Source organism: Odontomachus brunneus, unplaced genomic scaffold, assembly GCF_010583005.1.
Source record: "Odontomachus brunneus isolate Ranch 3 - 2012 unplaced genomic scaffold, Obru_v1 Obru_scaffold_001, whole genome shotgun sequence".
Taxonomy (NCBI): domain Eukaryota; kingdom Metazoa; phylum Arthropoda; class Insecta; order Hymenoptera; family Formicidae; genus Odontomachus; species Odontomachus brunneus.
The window spans coordinates 3,778,108-3,805,156 of NW_022639451.1; the positions used below are offsets into that span (position 1 = coordinate 3,778,108).

Genomic DNA, 27,049 nt, shown 5'->3' on the forward strand with positions numbered 1-27,049 from the left:
TATATATATATATATATATATATATATATATATATATATATATATATATAACGAGAAAAAATGTTTTACAGAAATCTTTACTTTCGGTAAAGCGTTCTGTCAACTCTGTGGGGCGTATTGTCTAATTTTACCCTCTCCTATGTGTTTCTCTATTACTCCATAATTATATTACTCCATAATTTATATTAAACTTTGTTATATTTCTTTGAATCATAATTATAATATGTTGTACTTACACACGCGCGCTCACGCCTGTAGAAATAAAAGGTCTGTTTTTTTAATTTACGCATTACGGCTCTATTTTAACCCTGTATCGAGTTGTATTTAATATTGTACTAAAAATAGACTTCACATATATTAAATTCTGGAAATATACTCGGAAAACTCCTGCCCAAATTGCAATGCTGTACATATGTATGTTACTACTGTTATATATGCATATTTATTCAAATTCTGCAAAATTATTGGGTGGAGATAAATTATAAAACTGTACATTTTCGGAACATGTGGATATAATCGTTGTAAGTAATATAAAGTACTATATAATAAACTTTTATATAAAATATTTTCACCTCATAGTTTCTAACATATTCTCTAAAAATGGAAAGAGTCCGTTATTTACGAATAGTTGTTTAAATTTCCTTAAAAGCCTTAATAAATCTTAATAAAACTTTATATTATCGTCGAAATCGCGCGATTCAACTGAAAAACTTTCATCTAACTCTGAACTCAAATCTGAGTGTTTCACTTGAGAGGAATTTCAAGTAACGACTATTAATATGGGCCTAAGAACATGCACCAATCAGATTCATAAATTTTACAACAGTTGCAAAGCAGCTTTCTCTGCTGAACGCAATGATTACTATTTATTTACTCAATGATACTTATATAACATTTTTACATAACATTACACGCATATTATCTTGTTATTATAGGAAAAGCACAACATTAAGAGGCCTGCTGCAGGCACTTTTGGGACCTGCGGTGGTTGGTGAATGGTGTTGCAGATAGATTCCGTGTGGGGCTGGGCGTCACCCCCGCTGCGCCTCCAGCTAGCCGGGGTGACCAGGGGTGCCTCGGGGAGAGCGGCTGCGGGTGCCCCATCCTCGCAGAGGATGGGTGAGATAGTCGTAGAACGCGCTCCTTCCCCAGCACGCCTCAGTCATACCTCTGAAAAGCATCCACGTGCGACGCTCACCGAGCTCAATGGTCTTCGCCGTCATCGAGAATTATGCGACGTTGTTCTCAATGTTGGCACCAGAAAGATATTTGCGCATCGTGTCATCCTCTCAGCATGTAGTCCATATTTCAGGCAAGGAGATATCAGCAATTAATATTTATACAGTCAAATAAAACACGCAATAGTGACATCTTCCTTAATCATTAACTGCATGTAGCAAAAGAAGCTGCTTTGCAACTGTTGTAAAATTCGTTAATCTGATTGATGTACGCTCTTAATTTTCATTATATACTAATTAGATTTACGAAATTTACAACAGTTGCAAAGTAACTCTCTCTGCTGAACGCGGTCATTGACTTTGGAAAGTCCTGGATTTTCTTGCGATCAGCAGCATGTGTTCAGAGTTTTAGTCGTAAAGATTTCTTTTGGTATCATAGAATGCAGGCATGAAGTTTAACTGCTAGTTGCAAGAAAAAGTTGCAGGTTTTTCTACAATATCAATAACTATATAAGATGTATATCAATAATTGTGTTTTATCCTATTAATATTAATAGAGATAATGATATGTGTGATCTTATTTCTGCTTTATTTCACTCCAAGAGAAAGAGAGAGAGAGAGACTGCTCTAAATATTAAAATAATCAGAAGAACTTTTTTTATTTCAGAGCAATGTTTACTGGGGAGCTGGCGGAATCTAGACAAACTGAAGTAACAATACGCGACATAGACGAGATGGCTATGGAACTGCTCATAGACTTCTGTTATACTTCTCATATTATCGTCGAAGAAGCGAATGTTCAAACTCTCCTTCCAGCAGCGTGCCTTCTTCAATTAGCGGAAATTCAGGATATATGTTGCGAATTTCTCAAACGCCAGTTAGATCCATCGAACTGCCTTGGTATCCGGGCATTCGCGGATACCCACTCGTGCCGTGAACTTTTGCGTATTGCCGACAAGTTCACTCAACATAACTTCCAAGAGGTGAGCCTGAATCAGAACAGATCTTATAATTTATACGTAGCATTTTGAAAAACACACACGGACACGTTTCAATTATACAAAAGATCTCACTTTATACTCGTTTAATAGGTAATGGAAAGCGAGGAATTTTTATTATTGCCTGTCGGCCAGTTGGTAGATATCATTTCGTCAGACGAATTAAATGTGCGCACGGAGGAGCAAGTGTTCAGCGCCGTGATGAATTGGGTCAAATACAACGTTACCGAGAGACGACAGCATCTGTCTCAAGTTCTGCAGCATGTGAGACTGCCGTTACTCAGCCCGAAATTCTTAGTTGGCACTGTCGGCTCCGATCTGCTGGTCCGATCCGACGACGCCTGTAGAGACTTGGTGGACGAAGCGAAAAATTACTTACTTTTGCCGCAAGAAAGACCGCTGATGCAGGGACCCAGAACAAGACCCAGGAAACCTACGAGACGAGGGGAAGTGTTATTCGCCGTTGGTGGATGGTGTTCGGGCGATGCCATCGCCAGCGTCGAGCGATTCGATCCTAATACTGCCGATTGGAAGATGGTGGCGCCAATGAGTAAACGGAGATGCGGGGTAGGTGTAGCGGTATTGAACGACCTGTTGTATGCGGTCGGTGGTCATGATGGTCAGAGCTACTTGAACAGCATCGAGCGATACGACCCGCAAACGAATCAATGGTCTTGCGACGTTGCTCCAACTACTTCTTGTAGAACCAGCGTCGGCGTCGCGGTATTAGACGGATTTTTATACGCGGTTGGCGGCCAGGATGGAGTACAATGTCTTAATCATGTGGAAAGGCAAGTATTTGGATCCTTAATTGGTTAGAACAGAAAAGATAGATTTAATGCGTACGTTTGTCTAAAAAGAAAAATATTTGGTGCATACGCCATGACTTGTATAAATAATTAAATCCTTCGGTGTAATCATTAAAGATTTGACAGTCAAATAACCGCGATAGGCTCTTTTCCACTTTTCTTAGAATTAATTCGTAAATCGAATGGTTTCCATCATTTAGACTTTCATTAGTTTCTTGCTCTGTTCTTATCATAATTTTACGCCACATAAAGCAATTCTTTACTTCGCAGGTATGACCCTAAAGAAAACAAATGGTTTAAAGTGTCGCCAATGACCACTAGAAGATTGGGAGTAGCCGTTGCTGTGCTCGGAGGTTATTTATATGCCATCGGCGGGTCTGATGGGCAGTCACCCCTCAACACAGTGGAAAGATACGATCCAAGGCAAAACAAATGGACCCAAGTACCCCCGATGTCTACGAGACGTAAACATCTAGGCTGTGCTGTATTTAATAATCTAATTTATGCAGTAGGAGGACGAGATGATTGTATGGAGCTCTCCAGTGCGGAACGTTATAATCCTCATACGAATTCCTGGAGTCCTATAGTAGCGATGACATCTAGGAGAAGCGGGGTAGGCTCCATGTGTTTTTATCGAGACTATCGTCATTTTCGAAAAACAAAGAAAAAAAACAAAAAAGATCAGGCGCTCTTTCAGGAGAATATAGTTCGAAGATCTTAGAATCTTTCGGTATTTTTCAATTTGTAATTACTGTCGTGACTCTTTCAGGTGGGTCTAGCGGTAGTAAACGGTCAATTGTACGCGGTAGGCGGATTCGACGGTACTGCGTATCTGAAAACAATCGAAGTATATGATCCGGAACAGAATCAATGGAAGCTGTGCGGTTGTATGAACTACAGGAGGCTCGGCGGAGGCGTGGGAGTGATGCGAGCTCCACAAACTGAGAACTACATTTGGTAGCTCAGGCCCCCCTCTTCAGCCCAAACGGCTGAAACTCCTCTAACTCCTCTCACACCGGTAACGCCAGTTACACCTGTAACCCCTCCCGCCCCCGTATCGGTTCCTGTTGTTATAACTAATACTAGAAAACGCTACCGTCGATCGATGAGTATTATATAAGTAATGTGTATGCATTTTATACAAGACTTTGCCTTTCCAAAATTCCGCGAGAGCCGAGTCCCGCGTTTGACATATCTTACGTTGTTTTTTTCTTTGTTAATTTATCATCGACTCCGAGATAACTTCTTCGCTTGATCAAAGCGCATATGGATTCCGCGTGCGGTGAAGGAAAGATGCGATAACTCGCTCGAGTTACTGTACCATTATTTTATTTTCACTTCAGACTTCGTCGTTATTTCATAGGAATCTCTTTGTGAACGCTATATTTGTGTATTTTATTTTACGCGATACGAATTCCAATCGCTTTAGTATTAAGTGCTCATAGAAACTTATGAAAAAAGGACTGCTTTGCGTTTCGCACGCACAGAGTTTCAGAACGTTTTCTCAGGCAAGAAGAAAGAAAGGCAAATTCTCTTCGCTCGAACACTCGCCAGAAGCATTGTGTCTGAAGAGCATTTACAGCTTCCACTCTCCTTCAGTGAATGAAATCGAAATAAAAGTTTAAGCTTTCAGTTGGTAGTCTCAATTTAATCAAGCGGAAGGTTGCTTTTGCACCTAATATAATGCAAGAATGTAATATAAGACACTGATTTCTCGCAAGAGTAGACTGCTTTTCTTAAGTATGTGGATACTATGTTCTGTTTATAAGACTGAGTGTTAACCAGAAAACATTGAAATACTAAATCGTGATAAACAGTTACAGTCTATATTCTCTCGCAAATATATCAAGTCAGCGATACATGCACGCATACACACTTGAAATGTGAGACCTTATAAATAATTCGTATTATTTTATTCATTTGACGCATTTATTATGTTATCAACGATTTACACCAGGTGCCAAGATGCACCTACTCGAGAAGCAATATATATAATAATACTTGAGATTATAAATTATTTAAACGCGATGTGTGTGTCATCTCGTTCTTTCGTATTGCTGGAAAGATACGCCATTTAACCGACATCCGTTATACATGTTTAAGTCAACAGAGGAGTAGCCTTATCGTACAAAATGGTGATAGGGATCATTGATAACAACAATCTCATAATGTAACATGTTTTTTTTTATTATGCGACAAAGACCAATGAAATTGGCTAAGCACGACCAACGCGTTTTGCTATAACAATAACGGAATTCACTCGATTTATTTTGGCGAAAATTAGATGACAATTGCACGTAAAAATGATTCGGATGATTTTAATGAAAGCGTGGAGAAGCATTTACGGATCGTCGTTGTTACAGGTATGAGATTGTTGAAGACAGCAAAATGCATGTCTAGTGTAAGAACATATTGACGATGTAATGTAATTCTTTCTAAGCAACTGGCCACACAAAGATGATTATTCCGATTTCTCTCGAGTTCTACGACGGCTTATTGACGCATTTCTCTTCATGCGCGGGACTATTGCGAATAGTCCGTTATCGTGATTAAATTATGAAACTCGTGATACTGTAGAGGCAAAGAAAATGTGAATTGTGCTATTCAGTTAATCAAATTAAATGTTACGAGGGTACAAATTATTGTAATCCACGAACAAAGTTCGTGTTCGAACTTATATGAAGTTTAAATAAGTGTTCAGTACCCAATCCCCAGTCTGATTTTCAAGAAAACAGGAGTTAGAGATTTAAAGAGTGCAACATTATTTCTGCGGAGTATATTCGGCACGCATAGCGCTAGCTGAATTATAATTTTAAAATCTGCGTCAAGACTCGTACAATAGGCATTATATCGAACATTGACGACACGTTTCCCGTAAATGAGGCACGAAAAACATCAAATTTTATTACGTTATTAATTAGCGCGCGTAGAATAATCTCAGAAACGCAAGCGTTATACAGGCGTATTGTTTTTTGTCTTCCTAATCGAGATCAAAAGATTATCCTGTACAACTGTTCAGTACAAAGGAAGAGTCATAGGATTTCTTTCCTGTTTTTTGTCAATAAATTAAAGAAAGTGCGCATTAGAAATTTGCGCGAACTATTATGCATAGCGTTCTTATATACTACATTAACAGGATGACCCAAGAGTTATCATGTTTCCTGATAAAAACTGATAATGACAAATTCCTCGGCGAATGTATGAAAAGTGATTCTTTTCTTTCATTTCATATTAGTTTTATCTCTCTTCTAAATATGTACAAAGGTATTATTGGATTAATTAATCAATACAAGTCACAATTTTGAAAAATTAATTTTTAAAGCTTTATGATAATTTGTTTTTTGTATAACACAACATAAAAGTATATATGATAATTTACTATATTTGCTAAGATTTAAAGTTGTTTTTACAAATTAGAGATTACTTTTTGAGAAAAGTGCTCACCGTTTGCAAACAAAAGTATAATATAATTTAGTAAGATATATAACAAAAAAGAGGATTTTTTTGTTATATATTTCTCAAGATATTTATATTTTTATTTCCAGAAATAATTTTAAAGAGAAATGAATGCAATATTCTAAAACGAGTGTATCTAAAAATCATGAATACAATTCACTTATGCCCAATTTCTTCACCTCCGGTTAACTTTATCTGTCAGTTATTCTATTGGAATTGACCAATCATATTTATGGTTGGCAAGATTAACCAATCATGGTTGACATTTATCCGACAGGTAAAGTTAACCGGAGGTGAAAAAATTGTGCATTAGACGCAGTTTTGATTTTGCGATTAGGATATGTGTGTGTGTTGTGATGAATAAATAGTTACAAGATAAATTTTTCTTAACATTTACAAGGGATAAACTGATTTTTGCGGCGTCCGATGGAGAATTCCTAGGGAATTCTGTGGCATCTTTTCAAAAATTCTGTAAATTCCCTATTCGTTAGCCAATTGCCAAGTTCCACACATGCTGTCATGCGGCACAGAGGGAGCACGTACGCGATAAGTTTGTTATGATTGTGTGAACGTCGCCGGCTATCACATTGCACCTCAGTTGCACATTTCAGTGAGATCTCAGTGATTCCATGATATACTTGTTAATACATTCCATTTTTATTTAATATAAATTACGATGTTGCTTGTCAATTGTGCGCTTCTATTAAATTTGTTATTTGCATGGTCCGTCTTTGGCGGTCCCGAAGAAGAGCAAGGAGTAAAGTATGCTGATAAATGTGAAGGTAATTTTGGTCCTTTTCATACGTTATTTTATTTCAAAAGAAAATAACAGAAAAATAACAGAGAAACCCAGAATTTTACATTTTAATTTAGAAAACATATCTTGAAGTTTATCTAGTAAAAATAGAAATGTTCAAAAGTGTCAAGAGAATGAAAGAATAAAACTCAGTTTTATATTAATTAATTATATCAACTGAAATTAATAGTAGAATTTCGTTTTTTACACAGTGTGCAAAGTTGTAGCTAAAGAACTTGAGGCCAGATTAGACGAAACAGGGAAAACCCATGATGTATTGGAACTAGGATATTCTGTAGATGATATTGTACCAAAAAAGAAAAAGGATTATAAGAAGTCGTAAGTACCAAACTGAACTAAAATAATGTTTGCAATTGTTCCATGACTTACTCCTGTTTTTAGAGAACTACGACTATTAGAGAGCATGGAAAATGTTTGCGAGCGTATATTGGAGTATAATATACACAAAGAACGTACAGATAGTACAAGATTTGCGAAAGGAACAAGTCAGACGTTTAAAACACTCCATGAACTTGTGTAAGATATTTTGAAGCATAATAGCATTTGTAATATTCTGCATATTAATCATTGTATGGTTGCGCAGTGATAGGGGAGTGAAAGTAGATTTAGGTATTCCTTATGAACTTTGGGACAAACCTTCTGTAGAAATTACTACTCTCAAAACACAATGTGAAGATATGCTGGAGTCTTACGAAGCTGATATTGAAGAATGGTACCATACGCATCAGGGAAATATTCCTCTAACTCGGTAATATTTTATTTGAAATCGATATTGTCTGAGTATTATATTTACTAGATTTACGAGATCAACACTGAATAATGAATATCTGCTTGTTGTTTTTTATTCAGATATCTATGCTCTGAACGTGTATTGAAAGAGCAAAGTGATTCTTGCCTGTATGAGAAAAATGAGAACAAAGATACAAAGAAAGAAAAGAAAAAAACGAAAAAGGTATCAACTGATACAGAGAATGTAAAGGACGAACTACAGAATGTAAAGCAAGAGTTATAAAGTGACGAGAATGCCTCAAAGAACAAATTTATGTGGATACTTTCATTACTGGACTAGAAAAAATGTGATTCTTTATCACAGAATGAAATATATTATGCAATAGAACGAGAGAAGAGAGACACAATACTATATGTATATATATATATATATATATATATATATATATATATATATATATATATATATATATATATATATATATATATATATATATATATATATATATATATATATATATATATATATATATATATATATATATATATATATATATATATATATATATATATATATATATATATATATATATATATATACAAAATTAATCTGTAAATATTAGTATAGCATGGTTTATATTTAACTATATATGTGCCATGTATATTGTAATAGAAATGTTATAATAAATAAACTTCTTTTTATGTTTCTTAAGAGACCAGTATATGTATTATATGGTAAAGAGACAAAGCATCAATGTTATAGAATACATATTTAATATTAAATCGTGTTTGAATTTAGCCTATCATAAAGTCATTTCTTCAACGAAATATTTGAGTTTTTCCCAATAGCATATTTTCCTTCTAAGGCAGATGTTATTTGTAGTTGACTTTAATTTATTATTCACATGTGAAATACATACTTTATAACAAAATTGATGTTTGAATCTAAGACTGTTTTTCATCCTTGTTCCTGAATCTACGCGGTACCCACTTTGGCTTGCCTCGAAGAACTCTCAGACGTTCATACTCCTCCTTGAAATCCATATGTTCGTTCCTATAGAGGCCATAATTACGCAGATGAGTCATCATCCTTTCGGTCGCCCAGATTCTTGGATAATATCGCACGATCTCGGGTCGTTTGTTCACTGGTTTTTCGCTGAAGAGCTTTACCACCTTCATCGACTTCTGATTAGTGGGTGTGACCACTTCGCCGAAAATTCGATTACTCAGCCGATTCATACGCATAGCGTAATTGGTGCCCACCTTCGCCAAATCTATGTACTTGTTCATCTTTTAAATTGCTTCACTAAACAATGACAATAAGTATCCTTCTTCTGAAGTCTAAGAAAAGAGATAGTAAGGTTGGGTTTTAGGATCGATCCTATAATGAATGAAAATCGACAATCTTCAAAGAATTTTAATTTGCTAATTACTTACTTTTTTATTTCGTAAATTAACAGACTAATCACTCTATCGGGTTTTAAGCGAAGAACAACAAAAATATTCTCCTTTCTCTCATGCCGACAATCGCACAGCTGATCGTTAGATAAACAAGGACCTGACTCGTCGTAGAGTCGTACTACTTGAAGAGAATAACCGCGTCTGATTAGTCACTGAACTGTACTACGACCACGAGCAGCATTTCAGCGATAGATGGCGCCAGGCGAAACGTTAAGGAGTTCATTCATTAGGGTTGCATTCCAAAACGTCCTTTCAGAGGAAAATTTTACTCTTAAGTCTATAGTGTATGTAACATGAACTATAGATTTAAGAGTAAAATTTTCCTCGAAAAAGATGTTTTGGAATGCAACCTAGATATATATTTTTAAAGCGTCCAAAGAGCACATTTTCATCATTTTTACATGGTGAAATATAAACGGGGAGAAAAAGATGTTAAAAATATTAATTTCACGAAAATAGGTGAATTAATATTTAATTTTGGCTTTACTCCTAATTTCTTTTTAGCAAGAAAAGAATCGTATTAGAACCGCATTAATAAAAAATACTATCATATCTATACTAGACATTTATCTAAACTTTTTTGTCTTCTACGTTTTTATTAAAAGAGAATTTATTTCTAACTTGTAGAGGGAAGTTCTTTATTCGGAAGAAACGACCCAGTAAGCAAGGAACATTAAATTAACGTTTAGAAACGTTGACTTCACGTGCATTGTTTGAACATTTTTTAATAATATTGAATTTATATTTTTCACATGTAATTTTGTGATATGATTTTTCTAAATGTTGTTTAAACGTTTCAAAAACATTACAAAAAATATACATTTCAAATGTTACTTTAACATTTATTTGAGATCAATGCAACATCTTAAAAATATTTCTGACGGTTAAAATGTTATGGCAACCCTACTTCAACATTATTGAAACTTCCAAATCGCGATCAAAGTATGTTCATAATGATGTTCGATACAATATTAAACTCTACATATTTGACAATATTACAGGTTCTCGAATATCGTTGTAGTAATGTTGTATTAATAATTTATTGCTTACTGGAAACGCAGGAAATGCTACTTTTCCGTTAAAGGGAAATCAGGCAATAATAAATCACATATGGAAGCAGAACGGTTTTCTGCCTAAACGTTTGTTCAATACAATAATTGCATTTCAGTCTAACATACATACTATAGAAGTCGGTCATTGGAGATATGCATTCTCCCGTGATGGATTGAGTTCAACGGCGTGCTCGTTAACGGGACGCAAGTAAGCGCACTGACGATTGAAAATATCGGCGTGGAAATCACCGCTAAATTAGATTATTCAGATTTCCCGAGGCTTCCGTAAGCGAATCGTGAAACCCGCTAACAGACAGCTTGCCGCAGAATTCTTCCGTTCTCCGGCAAGGTGAGTTCCACACTTGAACGTCCTGCGACACATAACTTCCCATAACTTCCAGCTGGTCGAATAATTGCGATTGCAAGCCAAACTGAGGTAATGTCGAAATAATTACTCTACACACTACACAACGATTTTTATGCGCAAACAATTCCCAGGTAACATATACACGTATCAGAAATGTTTCTTAAATGTATCTATAGTTTTTTTCAGAACCGTAAAGTACCAATAAGAAACGTTTATAAAACGTTTATAAAACGTCTTAAAACGCTTATAAAACGTTTTTTCAACGATTTTTTTTTTTTTTTGCAAAATTAACGTTTCACCTAACGTTTTTTGTTTCGAATCGTTGTGAGATATACTCGCGTGTGTCTTGAATATGTTTAAGATTGAACAAAAATTTAGGGAGGTCTACAGAAGAACGCCACTCCCTGTGTCGTTTCCTTTGAACTATCCAGGTAGACAGAAATGCCGAACGTAGCATGCTAACATTTAATGTGTACTTTATGACGCTGTTGCAATGGCACAACGTGTTTCAAATATGCTCGTTTGAAGAAATACTCCTTTATTACGCCCCCCATAATTTTAATCGAAACATTTACGTCTTATTGCCGCAATAGTTCCGGATTAATGGCGTTCTTTTTCCGGCAAAATAAGCAGCAATTTTCACGACATCAAAGTATTGCTGCAATACACTGCCGTGATTTTCATAGTGTCTCTCAAATGATCTCTTTTATTACTGACGAAACTTTTACCGTATGAGGACGCATCTTTACGTACTTGTGCCACTTAGGGGCGATTTTTCAATAGCAATTTAAACTTGGATTCAAATTTAAACTTTATTCTAACAATGTTTGTTTGTTTCGTTTAAACAGAGTTTAAGTTAAAATCTAAGTTTAAACTATCATTAAAAAATCGGCTCTTAGATAATGTCTGTCTGGATAATGACCTCCCTACAAGTTAGAAATGGTTTTCTCTTAATAGAAATGTAGAGGACGCAACGTGCTTAGAAAAAAAGAGGCCATGTCGATAGATTGAATTCGACGTTCTTATGTCCACGGACAGGTATATTGGTTTGAGCTTCGTCGACGGTGGAAAGACTTTCAGTTGCCATTATAATGTTAGATCGCACGTCTGTTGTGTGCGCACCACTAACGATAAGCGTAACCGGATTAGCGCGAACAAGAGTCGATTGCGGATTTTATGCACTCGCGCAAGAATGTGTGCGCGAGCGTTGTAGACATACTTCTCGGTGGGCGTCGAGGTGCGAAACTTCATTTCGTCTCGTGTGCTTTACTCGTATCGACCACCCACCGGATCACATGTTACAATGACACTTGAACTTTCCAGTTGGGAATGCGACTACATTACAGGTATGATCTGGTGCGTTTCAGTTAAACGCCCGCCTTTTCATTCGCGTTTTCGCGGAAGTCGAGCCGCGGTATACACGTCGAGTGACTGTAAAGTCTGGTACAGCACAGCGAAACAAGCAGAACCTTCTCGCTCATGTTCACAGTAAAATTCTTCGGAAAATTGAACCATTGAATAATTAGTGGGACTTTCGCTTACGTCGTCGGTAGCCTTTTCGAATTTCTCGATTGCAATGGACTCTAGAAAAGAGTAGCCCACCCTTATAGAAATATCATACTAAGAATCATTGATAATTACTTATTATCCAGTATTTTTAATACTGAAAATAAGTAATTATCAATGATTCTTAGTATGATATTTCTATAAGGGTACTTTAAAAATAAAAAACACTTGTCTCCTGAAACAACTGAAAGTCGATTTTTTGCAATACCAGTTTAAACTTCGATCCAAATTTAAACTTTATCTTAATAATGTGTTTCATTTGGTTTAAGCAAAATTGAACTTATATATAAATTTAAGTTTAAACGGTTATTGAAATGCCGACTCTGAACGTCGCTGTTGAATTTCGTTTGGAATTCACACAAATGGTTCGCGTGATATTTCAATTGCAATATCCTGTGTATCACTTCGCTAAATTAACGAGATTATTAATTTATATGTAATAATGATACATATAAGTTAGGGAATTCCGGTTGTTGCGATAAAATTTACTCTTCATTAGGGTTTCCTAAATTGATAAGTGACGTTGTATTTCCTGTGCTAAATCATCGGTATCATATGGAGAAATATATTTCAGTTCGTATATCTATGTGTGTGTGAAAAGAAGATCAGACGAAAAATTCGCTAACGAGTAATAATGTTTCTTTTACTGTCACCTAAGAAAATATTCTTCTGCACTGAGAGAAGACCGTTTGATATTTATAACTATAATCACACAGAGAATTAATTGTTAGAAATTATGGCCAAGAATAGCACTTTTTTATTAAACTCTTATTAAAGGTAATAACCTCTTATGTATTAGAGATAATAACCTTATATGTATATTACCACTATCATTTTCCAAAAATAACTATAACTATTTAGTTAGATCAATCAATTTGTAATTGTGTGAACATCCAGCTACATTAAAACTTGGTTAAGATAATTGAAATCAATTGATTGAATAGAAATCTCTTACGACAATTTTTCTATTCTTATAACCGAGTTTTTCGTCTGGGGGCCCTTAGGATATTTCGATTTGTTAATTACAGAAGATACTAAGCGTTTTGCGAAATTTTGAAGAAAATGATCAACGTTATCTTGTCTAGTTATGCTCTCTATTTTATTCATGTGTGTGTGTGTGTGTTCTTATTGAAGGTAGTGATGCTTACGAAACATCCTGTCAGGAAGATAAAACGTATTTCCTCGCTGTGCTCGATAAAAATTTATCTTTTCATATTATAATTATTGTATTGTATATAAGCGCATGGTACTTACATTCGCGGCATTCGTTCTTGAGAATACGTAGCGCAATAACATTATAATCATGTTGCAATATCTGTTGACATTTCTCTGCGTTGCGTCGTACTGTGTAGCAACGGATACAAACTTTTTGCAAGGTAAATAAGAACTTTTTGTGTGAAATTTGATGAAAGTGAATTTTGGGAGAACATGATTGCAATATCTGTTTCGATAATTCGATAGAATTAACTTCCATGAACATATTTATCGCATTTATATTACCGTTATTTTAAATAAGTTTGGAAAGAAAGGGTGATTGAGGAACTTGACAATAGATCATACTTAGCACACTCTCGCGACCAGAGAGGAAATTTTCCTCATAGATCATCCTGTATTTTTTTCATGTAATTGTATAGAAGACAGATTTAATTCGTTTATATGTGTAACACATATATAATATAGCGGACGTGTTAATATGAATAAAACTCTTTGACCTGCGTTAATATGGTAGAAGACTTCAGAAAAATGTGAATTTAATTTCGTTTACTTTTCTTATTGCGGTTAATCGTTTCATGAAATTAATAATCGAGAAGTTTAGAGTGGAAATTCATCGTGTACATAATTTACGGAAATCTTTTCTAAAGAGTGTCTAAAATAAAAAGTGAATCGCCTGATCGGTGCATTTTTATATTGAGCTATTGAATTATATTCTATCGTATTTTTCAAAAATTATATATATACACACACACACACGGGCCATTTTACGGGACCCACCCAAATTTCTCCATAGGTAAGCCAGATATAGAAAAATAGTTACGACAATACTTGTTCAGGACAATGGGGGTCATCTTTCTCAATAAATGAATTTGACTTTGAGATCAAATTTCAAGGTCATTTGGAGGTCATAGTGATTTTTTTAAATGGGACTGCCTACTTTTGACACTGGATTCGTAGAGAGCGGGAAATTTTACGTCAGAAACGATATTTTTAAATTTTTTATTTTGACCTTCAGAAGGTCAAATCAAGGTTTTAAAAGCGCTCAGAAGCTGTTTGTTTAAATGCGATTATCTTACTTTTAGCATTACCCAGAAACAACGACGTGGACGTAGTAAATTCTGTTTCCTTTGGGGTGCTTGATTATCGTGAGTCCCCTTGCCTCTCACGTTTGGGATGCTTGTTTACCGTGAGTCCCCTTGCCTCTCACGTTTGGGGTGCTTGTTTACTATGAGTCCCCTTGCCTCTCACTATTTAACAATTACATAATTAACCACGAAGTAAATGTTCGAAGTTGCCTTCATCGGCTTCAAGGCACAATTTTAAAATCCCGTAAAATGGCCCACCGTGTATATATATTTATCTTTATATTCATATTCACATATTTATTTTATTTTATTCGCATTTAAATTTCTTGTATTATTTGAAAAGATTGACTGCATCCTGGACAGATAATACGTTTTGATTTTTAAAATATTCTATCCTAATTTGTGCTGTCATCTGATTCTTTTAATTTTTCTAATAAATTTTTCTAGAAAGATTTAATTTAATTAAAACCAATGTTGTACAGAAAGAGAAAATGTATACATCACGCAATATAAATAAGTAACAATATAAAAAAGTATTATACTTTTTCTCATTGCATAAATGAATTTAAGTGTCACACATATGAATTATGTAACAAAAAATTCCAAGCTGAGAGATACTGGAAACAATAAAATATAAAAATATAATATATATTAAATAATATATATATTAAATAATATATATATTAAATAATATATATATTAAATAATATATATATATTAAATAATATATATATAAAAATATAATATATACTAAATTTTTATATATTAAATATAAATAAAAATCTTGAATTGTTGCAAAAAATGTCGTATCAAGCTGAGACAATGTAATATTCGTTGGAGAAATAATGAAACTTGTCTATATAACTATCGAATTAGGAATACTCGGTATTAGGTATCACTTTTCCATATTGGAATGGTTTAAAAAAGTTTCAGTTTTATTAAAAAAGCTTTTTAAAAAAGTTTTATTAAAATAAGCAATAGAAAATGTTTCGTACATATATGCAAATAATTTGCTTGAAAGTTAAGCAAACCTTGGCAAGTGATAACACTAATTAGTGAAATTAACTAATGTATCGGAGACGTACACAGGATATTTTCTATTAATGACATGTATATAACGTACCTTCCCCTTGCGACTACGTTTTTTTTATTTTCCGCTAGGCTTTGGTGCCAGTGTACGCAACCAATCTTTTGTAACTGCAGGCCAATCAACATGCAATGATGAAAATCTGAGCGCGACACAGAAATTCCTGTGCATGTATAGCAACGGTTTTAATCCGGCACTGCAAAATATTTACATCACCGGACCGCCACAGTGGAGAATGCATAAACTTACTCAACTCTTAGATAAAGCAGGAAGCGATTATCTCCTTACACCCGGCATGGGTGCTCATAAATTTCACCATCGCAAACTGTCGTGGAGCCAGGCTCGTAAAATTTGTATTAAGGAAGGGGGTGAGTTCATATATATATATTTTTTTTACAACGAAGACTCGACGAATGTCATGCCTGCAGCGCAAGTCTTTATAGCGACGACAATCCGATTTCATATTCTATCAATCAAATTCATCTTATTAACAAACTTATGTGGGATATTTAATGAGAAATGCACAATGGTTGAAGTTAATCCACACGAAGAAAATATCACAATAGAGATGATAACAAATTTTTGTAGTCTCTCTTGGACCATACAGAATTATGATTGAAATTATGACATATTTGTTTAAAAATGTTTCCACTACAAAATTGTATTATAATTGCTTGAATGTTTCTTTATATCATGTATTTGGTTTAAATTTTGTTTTATACGGTGATTTCCATTAAAACGTAAGTATAACGCAGTTTTAAAAAAGACGCTGTAAAATGAAATATAATTTGGACGTAATTTTTACTGCAATATTTCCCCCGTGCGCAGTTTGATAGGTGTTCAGCTTCTTCGAAAATTATCGTCGGTCGGGCACGGATTGAGAGTTAAGATATAATAATAAACCAATAAATAAATAAATAATAAAAAATGAATGAATAAAAATCCACACGATTTCACCGGATTTCGGCGGATTAATGAGATAAATGCGTCTGTCGACGTAGGTCACTTGGTTATTATAAATTCAAACTCGGAGGAGAAGCTACTGCTACGTATTATGGAGGAGCGCAAGATCGAGAAAGCGTGGCTCGGTGTACACGATCAATTCGAGGAAGGTGACTGGACTACGATTCTAGATGAACCCATGGAAACATCGGGTTACTCAAAATGGACCACGAAGATCGCTAACCTGCCCGACAACTGGGGCGGGAAGCAGCATTGCGGACTTCTTCTGAAGGACGGCGGCATGGACGATTTCGATTGCTCCACACCGCACCCCTTCTTCTGTGAGATCAATTTCTAAATCGGCCGTGAATCGATTGCGAGCGCGTGAGATCGTAATCGGACGCCGCGCAAAGACACGCGATCAGCTAAAGCATTACGCTTTAACGACGATACAGGACTAGGGCTATTAAGATTGGATTAACCGCGCCAGGTAACACAGCAAGTATGCGAATATACTGTAAATGCAGGAATATTTGCAAGTATGTGTCATGATTAATAAGGTAAATGGATCAATGTCGCACGTGCGCACGACGACGGAGAGATTAGATCATAAGTTTTATTTTTATATTAATGATACTGCGGATCACGCTTGTGAGTTGTGTTGAGAAATAACGCATGCGAAGTACCCTTATCGTCGAGCATACGAAATGAGAACGAACGTAATCGCGAGATGTAAGAACGTCAATTCTTCAGAATCGTCATGGCCTCACCGGTTGATGCAGAAGGAGAATGAAATAAAATAAAAGTTATTATCACGATATGAAAAATGTCAGATGAGTAAACGGAAAATAATAAGTTCCACCACCACGAGATTTATCGTCCTCTATTTCTCTTTCAGATTTATTATTTCGTTCAACATTAACGGATAACATTAACGAACAATAAAAAAATATTTATTTGATAGGTACTAATAACATATTTGTTTAGATCCAAATACTTTTATTTAATTAGAATAAACATTTGCTTTCACGAAAAAATAAATTTTAAGAAAATATATATTTTCTTATTTTGAAAGATATTTTATATTAGTATAATAGTAAATATGTTATTAGAGTCTCCACCGAATAAATATTCTTTATTTTTTCAGTGTTTTTTCGGTCACAGTATTTACTAAACTACTATCACCATTACAATTTCGCAGTTTGCATTATTTTGCTATTTTGGTTACAATTTCGTAGTTTGCATTATTTTGCAATTGTGGTCGCATAGAATGGCAAATGCTTTTGCAGAGTAAAAACTCCATGTTGCCACAAAACAAAAAAATATAAAAAAGATTTTATAATCAAAAAATATTTTTGTTTATGACGTAACATGAAGCACTTTTCAATGCATTGGCATCTATACTTGGATGTTGTTACAATTTTATGAAACAATATATGCGAAGAATCGCAAAAGATTATAGGTCAAAACGGTGCATAAATTGTTTCATAAAATTGGAACGACATGAAAGTACAATTGTATTTATTTTATCCGAATAATTCGAGATTACTTATTACACAACTCAATATTGATACTCTCAAAAAATAATTTGCAATTCTACGGGGTCAAGCAAAAACAGTTCAAACTACAAAACTGCATTATATCAGTATCCAGCGTCGCGTTAACGAAAGACATTACTTTACAATCGACAACTTATTCATACGACAATTTTCATTAACACGCCGACAAAGAAAGAAAAGCTCAAGAAACGTTCGGAGCGCGTATCGACACCGTCGACAATTTTTCGTCCCTCATCATTCGCACACGATCGTTTGGCGCGCCCTTAGCCAAGCCAAAGAAAGAGGGACAAAAGCGTCGCGGACCTACATGCATACGTAAATCTGATTACATACGCCTCGCGTCATCAGCGCGTCATCGGCGGCGCGGCGTTCCCATTTGGACGCGCTCGTTCGCCGAACTCGACTCCGACTCGGATCGGTTTGCACTCATCGCTCATGTTTCGCGATGCGTCGTCATCATTATCTCTCCCGCGAGGTCACCCACCGATCCTCTCGAATGCGTGCCCAGGCCTCCTCTTTCTGCATCCCGACAAGAGAAAGAGAGAGAGAGAGAGAAAGAAAGAGAACCGCGTTCGCGTTACAGGGAGCACCCGATAGCACCGCTCTTCGCCCTATTGATTTTCCCGCAGAGGCGCACGCGCTATTCCGTTCCCGATTGCAACCAGGGGGTGCGGCTGTAACCATGGATCCCAGTGTACTCGCCACCATGGACAAGGACGCATTGAAGAAGCAGATCGAGAACATGAAGTACCAGGCGTCCATGGAACGGTGGCCTCTTTCCAAGAGCATCGCGGCGTAAGTGCATTTTCGCGCTCGGCCGAATCATTGTCGCTCGCGCACACCTGCTTTACTCAAAACTCTTTCCCCGTTGTCTCGTTGTTCGTTCCCGTCTGTCCGCGAATCTCTTCGGATGCTCGACGAGAGAGACCTTCGCGACGCGGGTGTCCCGAGAGTCCCGCGAGTTCCGCCCGGCCGAATTTCACATCGCGTCGCTTCAACGGTGTCTTCGAGCTCGACAATTAGTCAACAGCGCAAGGGTAGGGGACTGCTTGTGGATATTTGAATTTTTAGATATACTTGGCTGTCGCTAGTATACTCTAATTAATGTTATCTGACCGGCATTCATCGTGATCCCGTCGACACTAATGCCTTGAAACTTCGAAATATCATTTGCATTTTGAGAGGTAGTGTGTGGCTTGTTTCGGACGCCTTGTAAAGATTGATGCGGTGTTCCGTTTCTTCCAACACGTTCAACACGTTAGAAAGTTCAAGGAGCCCGTTCCGCTTTTTTCCGTGCCTTGTTCGATAGAACGAGGGAAAGGTGCGGTCCTTCTTTTCGCGTTGATCGTCACTCTCGTCTCCGGACAGGTGTGATTAAGCAGACTAAGGGAAAAAAAAGAAATGCAATTCAGCTGTGCGACAAAGTTACTTCGAACCGGACTGATCGTCATGGACGTGTCAGCATCATCGAGAGGCGAGCGTTAATTATATATTTAGATTGCCCTGAATTCGCCTGATCAATTTTTGCCGGTTACTTTCCTCTCCGTTCAGTTGACTCAACAGAATCGGCAAAGATATTGGCATCACTCGGTCTCCGACCTCGTCGCGATGAATCGCGACCCATCATGATCTTCCGGTGACTAAGCTTTATTTTTTAATCCATCTCGAGCGAGCTAGCTCTCGTCGAGCAGAAAACGTCGCAGGGATTGCGATCTCGAGACAGTGCGTTCAGTTTTTACGGCATGGGCGCACCACTCGTGTTACAAGCTTCTTTGAAATCGTGCTCTCACCGCGTGTAAGGCGGGCGTTACGTGAGAGTCATTTGACAGCGACTAGTAATTCCTAGTCCTCTATAATCGACTTAATTTTCATCGGTGCGTAATCGCAGAACGCCTCGCCAAGTGAATTGGTTCGCGCATAAAATCACGTAATGCCGCAGCCGACGCGCAGGTTGCCGTCGTTCAAGGTTCAATTATACCTGCTCCGAGGAATCGCGTTCGGTCAGACAGGAGATTCAGAAAAATTCGGAAACCAGTATTAGCTATATTTCATTATCGCTCTTTGCGCGCACAACGGGAGCGAGTTTTCTTTATCGTCTAGAAAGTGCGACGAAATCGCGTGTTTCATGTCCGACATTTTTCATTTTTATTCCCAAGATATTTTCTTCCCAGATGTAACAAAAAGTAACAAGCTGCAGAAAACGCATCCCTAAACACTCGATTTATATCGTATAATTGATAAGGAAACATTTTCTCGAAAATACACTGAGAGAAATTATGCCATAAAAATTAACAAACTGATATTTCCGATTAAAATACCGATAAATTTTGTATCCGATCAGGAAACATTCGATGGGAAATATTAGTTCATAATTTTTTTATCGGTTTATCTGATGAAATGTCATTATGATCGGAAGTATCCAATAAAATTTAATCGGATGTAAAAATTGATCGGAATTTGATTGGAAATGTCCGATTGTTAATTTTTTATCGAATAATTTCTTTCAGTGTAATACAGTGTCGATAACGTTCACACGATACCTCGAGACAGTCCAGTCGACTCAATTCTTCGGAGAAACGAAGCGAATGCACAATTTTCTGATCAATCTCATATAATAGTCATTCGCCAGCAGCGATTAATGCGATATAGTCTAATCGGAATGTAAATTTTCCTCTCTGCATCATAGCTATTTCTACTCTCTGGGAAGGGACTTCGATTGGCTCACAACAATTATGTTGGCGCATAAGATTTGTCGTGTTTTCGTCAAATAAATAGAAAACAAAATTATGCACTTTTAATCAGTCGGTTTTACGATAATAAAATGAACATCATTGATTCGTTAATTTTACAGGCATCTAATGAGAATTTCCAAATTTCCTTCTGTAACCAAACTTCTTAATTTAACAGAGAAAAAGACGTCTGGTTCTTTCAGACACCTCTTATACGTCTTTAGGATATCTTCTAATAATTTATATTGTCTAAGAATTATGCGCCGTTTTAGTTTATGATCGGCCATCGTTTATTACGTTATTTCACAAAATAACAATAACATAAAAATATAATCGTTTTTTACCTAAATTTTACCTAAAAAATTTTGGATTATTTATTAAATAATTCGGTATTAGGTTGGTGCTAAAGAGTTATTTTTAAAGACGTTTAAAAGACGTCTGAAAGAGCCAGACGTCTTTTGAACGTCCTTAAGACATCATTTAGTGGATTGTACTGTCTATTTCACGAAGTTTTAACGACATGAAAATACAAAAAAAAATAAATCTATAACCTTGCCACATCCTCGTTAGATCCGGGTAGCGCAAAGAGCAAAAGTACATAGCAGAAAGATAATATTGTTAAAAAAAAGAAAACAAAGAAGTGTCATCAGTGACCCTCGAGTACCGAGTTTCGCGTAAATTGATTAAAAAGAAAGATGTATGCTTCAAAAATAAAAAGAAAGGAAATATACTTCTCACACCATGGCGGAAAGGGTTAACCGTTAATTGGAATATTTAAAGTGTGTGAAGAAGACGGCCGGAGGCTTATTGGGCACCTGTCTACACTCATTTCCCGAACTCTTTCTTCTTCTTAATTTTTAGCTCGCTTTCGAGCGTAGTGACCTCTCTTCATATGCCTGTGGTGCGCACGCTAATTGTACAGGCATATGGGACCTACAGTTTAACGCCCATTCCGAACGGCAAATGATTTGAACTAGCGGGTATGATTCTGAAAGGTTTTTCTCGGCTCTCGGAGGGTTGCCGCTTCTTCTTCCGAGAGGAGCACGAACGTGCGAAAATTTTGGGTTTCAAAAATGTCGGGATTCAAACCTGAGGTAACTATGGTATACCATAGTATGGTATACTAGTGCGCTGTCTGCTATGCTACGCTCGTACTCCCTGTATTCTGAGTCAAAATTTTACTTTCAGTCTTACCATTCTATTCAATACTTATTTTGATACTCTAAAACCTACTTTGATACTCTCAACCTCTTTTGATTCTATTTAACCTACCAGAAATTTTGATCTTACTTTCAGCCTCACCATTCCATTCAACGCCTATTTTGATTCTAAAGAAAATGAAAAGGGAAATTTCAGACATTATCAGAATCAAAGTAGGAGTAAATTGTATTACTAGAATTAAACCTACTTTGCCGAGATTACTTATTACATCATACTGTCGATACGCTGTTCGCGCGTCCGACTCGACTTTACGACCGGTTTCGCGCTATTCCCCGCGGAACAGGAACTCAACCGAACCGCAAGGGAGACCGCGAGCACGTTCTCCCCGTGGGACAGGTGATCCAGCCACGGTGATCCAGCCACGTTTCCGACGTCGGGAAACGAAACGCAGAAACGTCGCCTGTTCCCAGACAAATCGTCTCGCGCCCATAAAGGCAAGGCAATCGCGCCGGCACAGTCAAGGCTGCATTACAGCTCGCGTCCCCGCGTTTACATGGAGAGACAGGGTCTCCTTGGACGCTTGGTGTCCGTTAATCGCGTTTTCGCGGCACGATCACTTTCAGCGGAGATTATTACGCGGCGCGCGGAGCTCACGCTCGGAACACATGCGTGCATTGTAGTCGCGCGAGGACACGAGGACTCGAGGGCGCGATACCACGGCGTGTCCTGATCACGGCGGTGACTCAACGGCGATGATCGATGATCTATCTAATTGGGCCGCGGCCGGTGGTCTCGATCTGCGAAAGATCGTCTCTGCTAATAACGTAACTCGGTTTCGTCACGCGAACGAACGAAGGGAACAACGAACGAACGAACGACAGACGGATAGCGCAAAAACAGCGCGAGGATTATCCACCTTCTCGTTGCAGCCTGACGGACGGCGCGCCGCTAATTATACCCCTCGCGCGTCGCGTTCCGGCTAATGATCGAGCGGCGAACTTCTTGCGCGATTAACCGCGCGCGGCCTCGCGAAACTCGAAATCGGCCGGCCGGCAGGCCGTCGTTCGACAACGGCGCGACGTTAACAACCGTTTCTCGAGCGCGAACGATATAGCCTATCTCTTGAGATAACTCGTCGATATCTCTTGTAATACTCACGGGATTGTTCGGAGAGATTGTTCGCGATCGGCTCGTAGCCAGAACGGATTGAATTTGATGCGATGGAAGTTTTGCTTTGCATACTGGGTGTCGTGAGCGACGTTTGTTTCCTCCAAGCGTTGAATTGTTTTTATTTTTTATTGATTCTCATTGATCTCTTGCATTTACTTGGTATTTTTTCGGCGGACTCATACACGGAGAAAATATTGTAGTGAAGAATACATGAAAATTATGTTTATGTTTCTTATTACAGTTCTCGTAAAGAATGACCAAATCGTAAACATGGAAGAAACATCAATGTAGATTCTTTGACTATAGAAATATTTTATCAAGATTTACTTACTTATGTGATACTATAAAGTCTGTGTGTCCCTTAATTTTTATTATTAACTTAATTAATTATTTCCACGATGCTTTTTATAAAGCTGAATTATACCAAGATTGCAGTATGAAGAACTATAAAAATAGTAAGTTTAACGATTTATATATCAAATATATGATATAAAAAATATCCAAGTTATTATAATAATTTGCTGTAAGAAAAATGTGTAATTTTAAATATATATATATATATAATAATTTCAGCCATAATTCTGTATAGGTCAAAATTATAAAATTGTTTTTTTATTTTTAGGCGTAAAATTTTCTCCGTAGAAAAAGAGAGAGAAAGCACGCATCTATTAAACATACAGTAGACTTACTATTTTTCTACCAAATTCTTGTAAGAAGTTTGATTATTGAAAAGAAGGTCGAAAGTTCTCGGTAAATACTTAGAAAATATTAATTTAATATTTTTATTAAAAAATATTAGTAAAAATTAAATTAAATTCTAATTTCATTAAACATTTTTAATTTAAAAATTATTAATTTTAATTAATTATTATTAAATTATTAATGTAAAAACTAAGTTAAATTTTAATGTTATTAAAAATTATTGGTGTATATTCTAATAATTCTCGTAATTTTCTCGCACTAAAGAAGAGAATGCTTGAAGAATTATTAATGCCTTGAAAAATTAGACAATTTCGCTCTTTATTTTATTTGACAAACACGATGAGTCTTTTGTACTGACCTAATATTTGAGTTCACATTCGTAAAGAACGATGACGTATACACATCGCAACTCACGATTCACACATACTTTATACAATTTTGCAAAATTTTATTAAGATTTCGTTATTACGCTCATAAAGATTAAGATTATGCTAATGAAGATTAGCCCCCGTCGCACAGTGGGCGATTTGACTATCTTTCGGGGCAAAAATCTGTTCCGCCACAATTTTTTACGAATCGTAATGATTATTTTTGCAAATTACTCGTTAGACTTTCAGTTCTAATAACTACTTGTTACAAATTGCGAAAACACTTATTTTTTGTGGTCTTACAATAGAATATGAAAAAACGCCAAAGAAATATGAAAAATCGAAAAAACTTTGTTGTACAAAGTCAATCGTCATAGAACATGATGCATAATATAGCATGAAATATAGCATGAAGTAAAATATAAAGAAATATAAACGAAATCGAGTGGCTACAAAATCCTAAATCCTAAATCTTTAAACCCCATCTTTAAGTCCTTGAACTTTTCTACCCTAAGCACTAAATTCTAAAGCCCGAAACTTTGAAACTGTAAATTCTAGGTCTTTAAACCTAAAGTTTCTGTAGCCACTCGATTTCATTTATATTTCTTTATATTTTACTTTATACTATATCTATGTCAAGTTCTATGATTGGCTTTGTACAACAAAGTTTTTCCAATTTTTCATACTCCTTTGACGTTTTTTCATGTTCTGTTGCAAGACCACAAAAAAATAACAATGTTTCCGCAATTTGTAGCAATTTGTAGCAATTAGAACTGAAAGTCCAACGAGTATTTTGCAAAAAGAATCACTACGATTGGTAAAAAATTGTGACGGAACAGATTTTTGCCCCGAAAGATAGTCAAATCGCCAACTGTGCGTCGTTCCAACGCAACAAGGGATTAGTAATCACCGTCCGTGCTTTTTCCAATAATCGATATTTCGGAGTGTCCAACAACACATCGCACACACAGGTGCCAATAAGCCCGTCGGAGAGCGTAAATATTCGCGGGTCAGTCGCGCCGTCTCTCGCGTTTCGCAAAGCCGGGATTACGTCACCACGACGAAAGGTACACAGGGGCAGGATCCAGGAAGCGGGTGGAAAACGCATTGTCGTGTTACCACAGGGGCGCGAGAGATCAGGTCGATCGGCGGCTAGGGACAAAAAAGAAAAGAAAGGCGAAGGGGAAGAAACGGAAAAGACGGCGGGGGCAGGGGACGGCGAAGGAGGTGCCGCCTTTCACCGCGCCGCACTCTCGCGCTCGCGGCGGAGTCTCGCGCGGAAACTTTTTGCCGTCGCTTCGTTTTTGCTTTCGCGCGATTCGCCTCGAAAAAGGCGGCGCGAAAACGAACGAACGAACGAACGGATGTACGAACGAACGTCGCGCCCGTTTAAAACGCGTCGGTTCCGCGTCGTTCCGCAAGCGGGAGCACGCCGGAACTGCCAGCCGGCGCCTACTTCCCGCACGCTAACGTCGCGACGGATCGGCGAGCCGCGGCCCATTAGCGCGCCGATACACCACCCGCGCCACGGTTTTCCCGCTAACGATCGAATTCCAGTCTAATTAATGTATCAGCGGCCGTCGAGGTCGAATTACGATCTTTTAGGTCGCTTGTTCTGCTCAACTTGTAGGGGTAAAATTGGCCACAATTACGCAAGAATGATCTAACCCACAACATTATGATTTTTGAGTTTTTGTTTTACCAATGAAAGACCCATATATATGTGTGTATGTTTTTTTGCATAAAATAAAAAATCCAAATCCTATAGGCGTCTAAAATTATAAAACACTTTTCTTTATTAGTTGCGCTATTTTCTATTCATTTTTTTAAATATTAAACTTGTTTAATGAATACCCTTAAGGAGAAGAAAATTTTAAAAAACTATACTTAACTTCTTTATTTTTCTTTCTTTATTTTTGATTTATTTTTCTTGAAACGTACTTCATGTGGATTAGATCATTCTTGCATAACTACGGCTAAAGGCCTTCACACACAAATTGCCGTAGCCATAACGTAAGATATATCATAAGAATTGACCAATTATGTTGAGAATTGTCAAATCGTAAAATCACCATTTTTATGAATATTCGAAAATTATATTATTATATGAAGGCTGTACTGTATTATTGTCCTAAACACGTTTCCGAAGTTTGTAGTTTTTAAAAAAAGTTTGCATCACAATATCACCTGTTTTGTTTAATATAATTTTTGTGAATATATAAAATGTTTATATATAAATTTTTCTCGTTAGCAGACAATATAATATTATTTCGATATTAACGATATTTTTTCGGTTACACACGCGATATTCTACGTGCAAGATCGCAACGCTGGTTGTCAATGTGTTGACTCCTTGAGTTCATATTTAATTTTACGCTCGCGCAAAACACATGTGTCTGTTTAAGTTGGCGCTAAGAAAGAACAAAAGCATACATTGAAGAAAAAATATCTGAAAATTTATTTGTGAGATACAAATTTATTTCTGTGTGAAATAAATTTTATTTTTGTGAAAAAACTTTATATCTCACAAATGAATTTTTAAGTATTTTTTCACAATATATATATATATATATATATATATATATATATATATATATA

The 27,049-nt window shown here is 36.5% G+C and overlaps 5 protein-coding genes across 8 annotated transcripts in view; 4 read left to right on the top strand and 1 right to left on the bottom strand.

Annotated features, from left to right (window-relative positions):
• The window catches only part of LOC116848693 (kelch-like protein diablo), a 9,542-nt gene extending 3,452 nt beyond the window's left edge, over nt 1-6,090 (top strand). For all 3 annotated transcript variants that reach the window (XM_032825154.1, XM_032825069.1, XM_032825238.1), the window contains 5 exons: nt 936-1,312; nt 1,846-2,161; nt 2,270-2,967; nt 3,256-3,598; nt 3,755-6,090. In XM_032825154.1, coding sequence (XP_032681045.1) covers nt 996-1,312; nt 1,846-2,161; nt 2,270-2,967; nt 3,256-3,598; nt 3,755-3,946 — 1,866 coding nt within the window. In that variant the 5' untranslated portion in view covers nt 936-995 and the 3' untranslated portion in view covers nt 3,947-6,090. The remainder of the gene's footprint in view (nt 1-935; nt 1,313-1,845; nt 2,162-2,269; nt 2,968-3,255; nt 3,599-3,754) is intronic.
• Nucleotides 6,091-6,977: 887 nt separating this feature from the next.
• LOC116848820 (protein canopy 4) lies at nt 6,978-8,427 on the top strand. Its single transcript, XM_032825363.1, has 5 exons — nt 6,978-7,223; nt 7,450-7,576; nt 7,640-7,774; nt 7,842-8,006; nt 8,108-8,427. The coding sequence occupies exons 1-5, from the start codon at nt 7,118-7,120 to the stop codon at nt 8,268-8,270; spliced, it is 696 nt and encodes a 231-aa protein (XP_032681254.1). The 5' UTR covers nt 6,978-7,117; the 3' UTR covers nt 8,271-8,427.
• Nucleotides 8,428-8,744: 317 nt separating this feature from the next.
• On the bottom strand, nt 8,745-9,585 carry LOC116848887 (28S ribosomal protein S33, mitochondrial). The gene is made up of 2 exons (XM_032825492.1): nt 9,425-9,585; nt 8,745-9,328 (listed from the first exon to the last, which is right to left on the bottom strand). The coding sequence occupies exon 2, from the start codon at nt 9,275-9,277 to the stop codon at nt 8,933-8,935; it is 345 nt and encodes a 114-aa protein (XP_032681383.1). The 5' UTR covers nt 9,278-9,328; nt 9,425-9,585; the 3' UTR covers nt 8,745-8,932.
• A 3,003-nt stretch (nt 9,586-12,588) lies between these two features.
• On the top strand, nt 12,589-17,646 carry LOC116848518 (hemolymph lipopolysaccharide-binding protein-like). 2 transcript variants are annotated; one of them, XM_032824732.1, is made up of 3 exons: nt 12,589-13,809; nt 15,895-16,188; nt 16,822-17,646. In XM_032824732.1, the coding sequence occupies exons 1-3, from the start codon at nt 13,737-13,739 to the stop codon at nt 17,118-17,120; spliced, it is 666 nt and encodes a 221-aa protein (XP_032680623.1). In that variant the 5' UTR covers nt 12,589-13,736; the 3' UTR covers nt 17,121-17,646. The 2 variants fall into 2 exon arrangements, with proteins under 2 accessions (XP_032680623.1, XP_032680713.1); XM_032824822.1 differs by having other exon boundaries at nt 12,590-13,809; nt 15,937-16,188.
• A 416-nt stretch (nt 17,647-18,062) lies between these two features.
• LOC116848613 overlaps nt 18,063-27,049 on the top strand; it is a 15,791-nt gene continuing 6,804 nt past the window's right edge. The window contains exon 1 of the mRNA XM_032824946.1: nt 18,063-19,116. Coding sequence (XP_032680837.1) covers nt 18,767-19,116 — 350 coding nt within the window. The 5' untranslated portion in view covers nt 18,063-18,766. The remainder of the gene's footprint in view (nt 19,117-27,049) is intronic.

Excerpts from the sequence above, each read along its gene's own strand:
- LOC116848820 (XM_032825363.1), top strand. The coding sequence starts at position 7,118 with ATGTTGCTTGTCAATTGTGCGCTTCTATTAAATTTGTTATTTGCATGG. Across the intron at positions 7,224-7,449 it reads GTATGCTGATAAATGTGAAG|TGTGCAAAGTTGTAGCTAAA; the intron begins GTAATTTTGGTC and ends TTTTTTACACAG. Across the intron at positions 7,775-7,841 it reads AAAACACTCCATGAACTTGT|TGATAGGGGAGTGAAAGTAG; the intron begins GTAAGATATTTT and ends ATGGTTGCGCAG.
- LOC116848887 (XM_032825492.1), bottom strand. The coding sequence starts at position 9,277 with ATGAACAAGTACATAGATTTGGCGAAGGTGGGCACCAATTACGCTATG.
- LOC116848518 (XM_032824732.1), top strand. The coding sequence starts at position 13,737 with ATGTTGCAATATCTGTTGACATTTCTCTGCGTTGCGTCGTACTGTGTA. Across the intron at positions 13,810-15,894 it reads GGATACAAACTTTTTGCAAG|GCTTTGGTGCCAGTGTACGC; the intron begins GTAAATAAGAAC and ends ATTTTCCGCTAG. Across the intron at positions 16,189-16,821 it reads AATTTGTATTAAGGAAGGGG|GTCACTTGGTTATTATAAAT; the intron begins GTGAGTTCATAT and ends CTGTCGACGTAG.